At 41.7% G+C, this 8,792-nt stretch overlaps 1 protein-coding gene across 1 annotated transcript; it reads left to right on the forward strand.

Annotated features, from left to right (window-relative positions):
* Positions 1-745: 745 nt before the first annotated feature.
* LOC135541064 (calcium-binding and coiled-coil domain-containing protein 1-like) lies at positions 746-8,585 on the forward strand. The gene is made up of 14 exons (XM_064967195.1): positions 746-836; positions 2,169-2,314; positions 2,614-2,716; positions 2,970-3,187; positions 3,870-4,082; positions 4,310-4,446; positions 4,532-4,601; positions 4,866-5,120; positions 5,613-5,738; positions 6,143-6,238; positions 6,434-6,524; positions 6,679-6,836; positions 7,078-7,157; positions 7,825-8,585. Exons 2-14 carry the CDS (start codon positions 2,183-2,185, stop codon positions 7,853-7,855), a joined length of 1,710 nt encoding a protein of 569 aa, XP_064823267.1. The 5' UTR covers positions 746-836; positions 2,169-2,182; the 3' UTR covers positions 7,856-8,585.
* The last annotated feature ends 207 nt before the right edge of the window (positions 8,586-8,792 follow it).

Consider the following 8,792-nt stretch of genomic DNA (forward strand, 5'->3'; position numbering starts at 1 on the left):
CTCTCTCATCAACGTTTTTGTGTGATTATTGTATTTATTATTTTATGTTATGTTATTTTATGTCCCTAGCTCATTCTTGGCCTCTCACACTCACAGAGCTATGGCTAATGTAGGCTCCAAATTTCCACCATGTTAGGATTTTGCTCAGGTTGGAAAATGCGCCCAGAAATGTTCTGTGCCTGATGTTGATCAGTATGTTTTTCAGAGAGTCAAACATGTCCCCTTTATGATATAATACTTTTTAAAAAACCGATAGCAAAAGTTGTGATATCCAAAAAGTAACTGCTTCGTAGGAGTTACCTGGCAATGGAAGTTACTGACGATAGGGGAAAATCAAATCAAAATTACCCAAATGTTCCAAATAGCCGTCTGTGAGTTCGGTAGGTTTCATATGAAATACAGCCTGTTTTCACAGTAGCCTAAAGAGAAAAATAGGACAGATTTAAAACTCTACTCGGAAACGCATTCTTCCAACTGCGCATTAATTTACAACAAGTCAGTAAACCAATCGATCTCAAAAGCCGCAGTGAGTGACAGTTCTTTTATATCTCAACGTGACAGCGCTATCTTTTTACTACCATGCGCCCCACATGGCAGATGTAGTCCAAGACCAAACGTTGTATATTCTTTTCAGGATGTGATGTCCTCTCAAGAACTGCATTTACCATAATGGAGCCAACTGTTTTCAAGCTGTCCCCGGGTGTGTGTTTGTGTTGTAGTAGCAGGCAGCCTGCTATTAGTTGACAGACGAGCTTGCATCACTTTACTTCAATCACATCTCTCTGACAAATAGGCAGCATTGAAGAGATTGGGAGAAAATTGCGTAGCCACTTTAGGTAAGCTTTAAAAAAAAAGTATGAGAATGTATGTGCATTAATTTATCAATGTTGTTAATTTCTTACATGATAACAAAAGTATGACTTAATGTCTTGACAAATGCTTAATCATTTAGGCTCCAAATCAAATTGGTTTACTAGGCTTTAATTTCAAGCTACCATAGCAACATTTAGACAGGCCTATTGATAACACAAGCATAATATTAACTAAATGATCATCTTTTCAAATGTATGAGGTTATGTTAATTTTAAGGGGACAGTTTAGCCCAAGTTGGAGCATTTATCAATGAATCTAGGCTGTTATAGCCTATGCCATGTCATAATACGTTATAACTTTATCTTTTAGATGAATTATTTTTGTAAAAGTTTGTTTGTTAATCCCGTAGGCTGTCTGAGGTGTAATCTACTTTTAAATGAAGCAAACATGTCAATTACCCAGTAATTACAGTGACAGGTTAAGATGCGTAGACAAAACAATAATGTTGCATAATCTTTGGGTGATCACAGCAACATCATAACAACAACAAAAATCCTGTAGGCCTATATTCCATACTTCATCGTTGCTTGGCTGCTGGCTCAGATCTCTCACACTCTCTGTCCTGCTTGTTTTAGTATTTTCAGAAACGATTCTGGCATGGACAGTGAACGCTCATTTCACAACACTTGGAAATCTAATATTTGCTCCTGTCCATCAACTACACTCGAAGAGGTTTTGCCATTCATCAGAATGTTACCAAGAATAGCTTTAGGCCCTTGACCTCAATCCATGACATTGCAAAATATTATTCCACTGCCTGTAGGCTTCCAATTGGAGATAAAACACACCAGCTGATGTACATCTACCATCTCTACTTTTTATTGTATTTAAGATCAGCTTTAAAACCATCAACTGGATTGATGGCTTTTAACCAGTGCAATGAAAGGGTCAATATGTAGGTAAGTAGGCTAAAGACTATGATATGCCTACATCCAAAGATTTCCAATCTGAATAGTAGCTTTCAACTAATATTGTAATTTAGGCTTACTACAAGCATGTTACTTTTAAAGAATATAAAACTATGGAATAGTGTAAACCAAATACCCTTTAAAGCAGATCCCACAGTAGAAGTAAAATGGCAACATTGCTGTTTTTACTTCATCCATAGCTTGTTTTATGGCCTTAATCTCAAGCATACTCGTGGTGTTGTTTGTGATGAACATTGGGACATATGCGTGTCTGTTACAGTGAACACATCACATTCCTAAACTTGTACAGCTATCATTTTTCATCAGCTGTTCTCCACTGGACTGGAACACATTTCACATTTCCACGTCATGTTTTCGTCTCTACAGAGCTCCTAATTGCCATGGAAAAGCAGTCCAAGGTGGAATTTCGGAATGTGGGACAGATGTATTTCCCCCAAAGTAGAGTGGAGTGCCACTACAGCCTTACCTCTCATCATCACTGGACCAACAAGGACTGGATAGGCCTCTTCAAGGTGTAGTAACATTCACAACCTACCTTTCTTCCTGCAAATAGTACATTTCACTCCTCTTATAGGGATCAAAAGATTTTACTGTTTTAATTTTTTTAAAATAGCCAGAGTGATCACTATAAAGGTATTTTAACAGCATTAGTAGGATATTGGAAAGATTATGTTCCACATTTGTTTTTATCACTAAGCGTTTGTGCATTGTACTGTTTTGATGTTACAAACAAACGAACACTTCCAAAAAATCACAAGGGTAGCCTATTATTGATATGAACAATATAGAGAACTACTAATGTCTCACTCAGGCTGGCTGGTCATCAGTGAAAGAGTACACCACCTTTGCATGGGCACTCACTCCTGAGGGGTACACTGAAGGAAATAATGCCAACTGCTGTGTACATTTCCAAGGTAAGAATGCATCCATCATGTCAGATTAGCACCGGAATGAGAAGTACCTTTTAAGGCTGGGTTTACCAGCAAATTAGCATAAAATTTTTTGTCAACTAATCAAACCCTTGATGTAGCATACAATTGACTTAAAATTGGTAAATATTATACTCAACACATTTGATCAGTTTTTTGGGAAGAAAATATGATAAACCAAACAGGAGAAGTGGAAAAAAAACGGTACCCCCACTCCATATCTCCTCCCTCTCCACAGCCTCTTACCTGCCCCGCCCCAGTGCGGTGGAGTACCAGTTTGTCTATGTGGATCAGAGAGGTGAGGTGTGTGCCCGCAGTCGCCAGTTCACCTTCTGCATTTCCAGGCCTCTGGATGAGCTGGAGACATTGACAGAGGAGCGGGACGAGGATGAGGAGGGCGGAGAGGGGGACGGGGACGACCTGCTCCTGGTGGTGCCCAGAGCTCAACTCCTGCAGGTGGGGATGTATGGATGGACAATAGCTTAGTTTCACTTAACTTCTTTATAAATGTGTCATACTCATGTTATAATTTGTCCAACATGAGAACAGTTTGTGGGTATAATTAATGCAGACGAGCGCAGTCTATGTTAATAGTTTGGTTCCTTGAGGATACTCCATACAAGTTGAGGGTTTAACAATTCCTGTTTTGATCATTTCCCCTTGAAAATAGTAGTTGCATGCGGGAGCGTGGCGCAGCAGTAGTGCTGAAATCTGTCAAGCACAAAGCCGATGTCGGCATGGGTTCGAATCCCACTTCAACTACCATGTTCTCCACCTGTTCTCACCTATAAATTCTGTGTCCCACACCTACATTTCTACCTGTTTAAAAATAAGCCAATATGTGAGGAGATTGAAGCTCACAGTCCCTTTTTGAAAAAATGAAAATTGTTGCACTGCTTTCAAGCCTTCTTTCATGGACCCCTTGGTCTTCTCCCTTTCTTTCTCTCTCTCTCTCTCTCTCTTCTCCCTTCTCTCTCTCTCTCTCTTCTCCCTTTCTCCCTCTCTCTCTTCTCCCTTTCTCTCTCTCCCTTTCTCTCTCTCTCTCTCTCTCTCTCTCTCTCTCTCTCTCTCTCTCTCTCTCCTTCTCTCTCTCTCTCTCTTCTCTCTCTCTCTCTTTCTCTTTCTCTGTTACGATCAGACTCGGCTGGATGAATGCCTTAGAGAACAGGCCGAATCAAAACAGGCCCAGGAGGAGGCAGAGAGGGAGAAGGAGAGAGAGGAAGAAAGGAGCAAAAGGGCGAAGGATGAGTGGGAGCGAGAGAGGGAGGGGATGAATGAGGAGATCTCTGAATTGAGGGACAACCTGAGACGGAGCTGCGACAGGATGGAGAAGGTGGAGGGGAAACAGAAGGTATAACAGTATATGTACATGGGGTAAATGGATGATAGATCAGCAGACAGTAACTGGTACAGTAGACACAGAGCTTAGAGTAAAATATTTCCTTATACTCCAGAATTCTACATGTTGTAAATAAATGGATCTGGATTGTTTACAGCTGCTTAAAAGCTTAAATATATATTGTTTATATAGCCATAAACCCTTTCATCGCTATTCTTCTCTCCCCCCAACACTGGAAGGATATGCAGTCCTCTCAAGAAACCTTGTCTACTCTATTGGATGAGAAAGCCGAGTGCCTGCAGCGAATCAGAGGGCTGGAAGATGACATAATGGTTCTAATTCCGAGAGGGAAGGAGACAGAAGCTGAACTTGAAAGGTAACTAAGTATTTGTGAAAGAGAAGACTTTGACTCTGTCTTTCTTACTTTCTCTCACTTTAAGAAATTTTGTTTTGACCCACAGGATGAAGGAGAGAGTGAAAAAGATGTCCACTCAATTGAGGGATGAAGAACAGGAGAGAAATAATCTGCAGGTAACAATAGTGTGTAGTTTCCCTCTCATGCAGTAATACAGCTAGTTCAAATCCCTACATAGCCTACTCAGCCCTGACGTTGGTACTTGTGGAATTGTGCCAGGACAGCAGATCTCTGGAGCCAGGCCAGATCTAACGACAGGTGTCAGCTCCTAGTACCCAGTGACCTCAGCAATGGGAAGAAGATGATTAGCCATTTAACTTAACACAAGTTTATAGAAATCCACATAAAAAAACATACTAACATCTCCCCTTATCCCCCAGGTGGAGAATGGGGCTGTGCAGGCTGAGCTGAGGGCGATGCAAAAGCGTTTGGAGGCCAGCGAACGCGGGGCAGAAGGTCTGAGGCAGGAGCTGCGTGAGATGGGGGCTCAGCAGGGCCACAGCCACGCTGAGCTGCACCAAGCCAGGCTGCAGGCCGCCCAGCTCACCCTGCAGCAGTCTGAGGCTGACCTGGCCCTGAGAGAGGGACGCGCCCACTGGGCCCAGGAGAGAGAGACCTTCCAACAAGCAGCAGAGGTTAATGCAGTGTTTACTGGATAGGGTAGCACTACAATTCACAGCACAACCTCCAATACAAACATATACAGCACAAAGCAGAGGTGGGGGTAACCCTGTAATATAGAATTGGTGCAGCAGAACAGAGGGATAATGCAAGATCAAAAGCTGAGTAATTTGCTGATTCCTATTAGCCCAGTCCAGATTGACTGGCACCTGTTTTTTTAAAACTCAAGGTTAATGCATAGCACTAAGATTAATTCAAACAGCCCCTTTCTGAGCCCTACTTCTGGATCCAGCTAAGTTTCCTTCTCCATTGAGGATTATGGCGTAATAAGGCTCCAACTCGTCTCTGTTTCACAGATCCTGAGCATATGAGGCAACAGAGCTTAGCCTATGTGGATCAGACAACCACCTATTTCAGTTAGCATACAGCCAATCATTTCTGTATTTATGAATCTTGTGTATGTGTATCCTATTTTTGATCTACTAATCGGTCTTTCCTTGCTGTAGCTTGATAAAGAGAGGGTGCAGAAGTTAAGCCGTGAGATGCAGCGGAAGGAACAGTGGCTCCAAGAGGAGAGGATGGAGAGGCAGAAACTAGAAGTGGAGCTTGGAAAAGAGAAGGATTGCAACAGGGTAAATATAGTCAATTGTACTGCAATAGGTAGGCTATATTTCATCATACACAAACACATAGACCATATGCAACTATTGGTACACGAAAACATACATGTCTAAATATAACTGCCATCACCATCGTGTCACTAATCTGTGCCCTCATCGGACATTCAGATCAGATCGGATTTCGGGAAACTGTTTGCTGAACCCCAATAAAAAAACATCCATGGCTACTTTCACAGTACACACAAACACAAACACAAACACAAACACAAACACAAACAGACAGACACAAATAGATATGCCAGCAGCCTGGCATCAACACCCATTCATCACATACTGCTCCCCACAGTGAGTCACACAAGGCTGTAAATCACACTTACCCCACCGGCCATTGCTTAACACACCAGTGCCCCCTGCAGGTGCTGCTGAGCGATGCCCGCAGGGAGGTGCAGGAACTGAAGGCCAAAATGAGAATGAACCAGAAGGAGAGAGAGCAGCAGAAGATGGAGAGACAGGCAAGGATCAGGCTATTTGCTGTTTATATCGGGTGTCTCTTCTTTATGTCTATATATTTAACTGTTATGTGTGGCATCACTGATCAAAATAAGGTTTAAAAATACTTTTTAGTGATAACCATGTTGTGGATGTTTCCATATCTGTGCTTGTCATGCCCTGTAATGGTTGCTGTGTATACATTCAAATATACACAGGACCTGCTGGACTACATGCATCAGTTGGAGCAGAGACTGGAGGTGGCTACAGACAATAAGTGGAATGAAGTGGCTCTCTACTACTCAACCAGTGAGTGATACTAATACCATACAGGCTAATGTACAGACCCAACGCCAGGCAATCACAGTGCCCATTCTAGTCATATACAGTATAGTACAGACGTCGTCCCATTCTTGGATGCTCATGACATCATATTTAAAAGACACCATGTCTTCCTTTGCAGCTCGTGGCGCTGACACTCCACCTCAGGATGAGACACCCTCTTCTGAGGATGAGATACCTGCATCTCCCCGACCCTACCGGACACCCAGACTACACTACTGGAGCGACGCCCTGGAACGCTCCTCTCACCGTAGTGTGAAGTGTCTCCAGACTGAGACGGTAGGCCACCATATCACAGCCAATGTCAAACTAAATACCACCAAAACACAGGGAATACGTAATGGAAACAGCTAAATATAAGACTATAGCACATCCAAAACACAGACCAAGCATTTTAATATCAACAAAACATACTGACGTCAAATCAGTTAAAATCACCATATCAATATCCCTGAAATCCTCACTGGAGTTGTTTTATTGTGTTTGTGTATGTGTGTGTGTTCAATCAATCTGGACTAAGGATGAGGAAGAGCAGAACAAGACCAGTAAGGGTGAAGACACACCACTGATTCTGCCAGACCTCACCAACCCCATGCTAAGGTGACTCTTCTGGTCTTCGGCCCAAACACTCCTCCATTTCCAACCGAACCAATATCTATGCTGACTGTACATACACAGTGCTGACTGCTGTTAAAACGACCCTGTTCCTTTCCTTTTCTTGTGTTATAATATTTAAAGCACTGCAGCAGTGCCAATGAATTAAAGAACAGCAGGAAGGATAATGATTTTCCTCCCCAAAACTAATGTGAGTGTTATACAGGTAATGCATCAGCTGAAGTAGACCAGTGGGAGTAGAGCCACACAGGAAGAGTGGGAGGGGGAAATAAAGGTGTGGAAGGGTAGCCTAGTGGTTAGAGCATTGGAATAGTAACCGAAAGGTTGCAAGTTCATATCACCGTGCTGACAAAGTACAAATCTGTCATTCTGCCCCTGAACAGGCAGTTAACCCACTGTTCCTAGGCTGTCATTGAAAATGAGAATTTGTTCTTAACTGACTTGCCTAGTAAAATAAATAAAGACCAGTGCTGCCTGGAAGCAGTGTGGGGATGATCTGTCACTCAGTATTCACCACATCATCACTACATTTTTTTCTCTCTCTCTAACCATTATAACTATTATGCCCTTTCCCTCTCTCTTTTATGCAAGCATCCATCCACAGAGCATCATCTAACTATTTCTCTCTTCTCTTCATCTTCCTCTTTCATAGTGAGTTTGCTGACTGCTCCCCCTTGTGGTAACAGCAATGAGGACAGAGGACAAGTTGCTTGATGGTTTACAATGTGGGCCCTATATTATTGTTGGCTACAGTCAGCCATGCAGACAAACTGTGCTGTAGAGATACAATATGTATACGATTATGAATCTGGCTTGGGATGTTGTGTGTGATGAGTGTGTTTTTTTAAAGACTGTATTGGTTGTGTGGTGAGTTACTCTACAAAAAATATTCTAACTAAAAAAAAAAATTGGCACTTTTTCTCTTAATTTTTTTTGTTTGTTTACATTATATTAGTGGTTTGGTTAAGATTCAATGTTGGAAATTAAAAGATGTTTTGCATGAAAGGTGACTTGTGCCATGTTCATATGAGCACAGTCTCAACTGATGTTTGCATAGAAATGGAACAATGGTTTAATAGGCCATACAACTTAGCAGATGCTAGCTGTAGACCTACATTTGAAATGAGAGGTTTCTTATTGAAAGCAATGTGTCTATTTGAAAATGTTACTATTTTTATCTAGGTATGCATTTTCTCTAGGTGCTATAACTAGCCCGATTTGTGAGTAGGCTTTAAAAATGTTTGTAGATTTGTAAAGGTGTTCACAGGAGTTATAGAATGAACAAGTTGTGTCTTGGTTATGTGGTTATTTTATTTAATGATTCATCCATTTGACTGTGAAGTTTACTTTCTGAGTGCTTCACACGGTGTGGAGTCGTTTCTGTAATAAAACACTACCTGTTTATTGATTGAAGCTTGTCTCCTGTGATTTTTATGAGGTACTGTTAAGACAAACCATTCATACACTTCATCACAGAATGGCTGGATGGAGCGGAGGATCCATCTGACTGTCTGCTCCTCTGCCTCTGATCCTCTTTGCCAATTTCTACTCTTCGTCTATTACTATTCTCCAAAACTCTGGAGGAAAAGGGCTCTGGAGGAAAATAGCTAATTATAAAAT

This window comes from Oncorhynchus masou, chromosome 6 (assembly GCF_036934945.1).
Source record: "Oncorhynchus masou masou isolate Uvic2021 chromosome 6, UVic_Omas_1.1, whole genome shotgun sequence".
Classification (NCBI taxonomy): domain Eukaryota; kingdom Metazoa; phylum Chordata; class Actinopteri; order Salmoniformes; family Salmonidae; genus Oncorhynchus; species Oncorhynchus masou.

What these genes read in the sequence shown, in the direction of transcription:
- LOC135541064 (XM_064967195.1), top strand. Translation starts at nt 2,183, where the DNA reads ATGGAAAAGCAGTCCAAGGTGGAATTTCGGAATGTGGGACAGATGTAT. An exon ending in CCAGAGCTCAACTCCTGCAG is followed by an intron (nt 3,188 to 3,869) that starts GTGGGGATGTAT and finishes TGTTACGATCAG; the next exon opens with ACTCGGCTGGATGAATGCCT. An exon ending in CCTTCCAACAAGCAGCAGAG is followed by an intron (nt 5,121 to 5,612) that starts GTTAATGCAGTG and finishes TCCTTGCTGTAG; the next exon opens with CTTGATAAAGAGAGGGTGCA.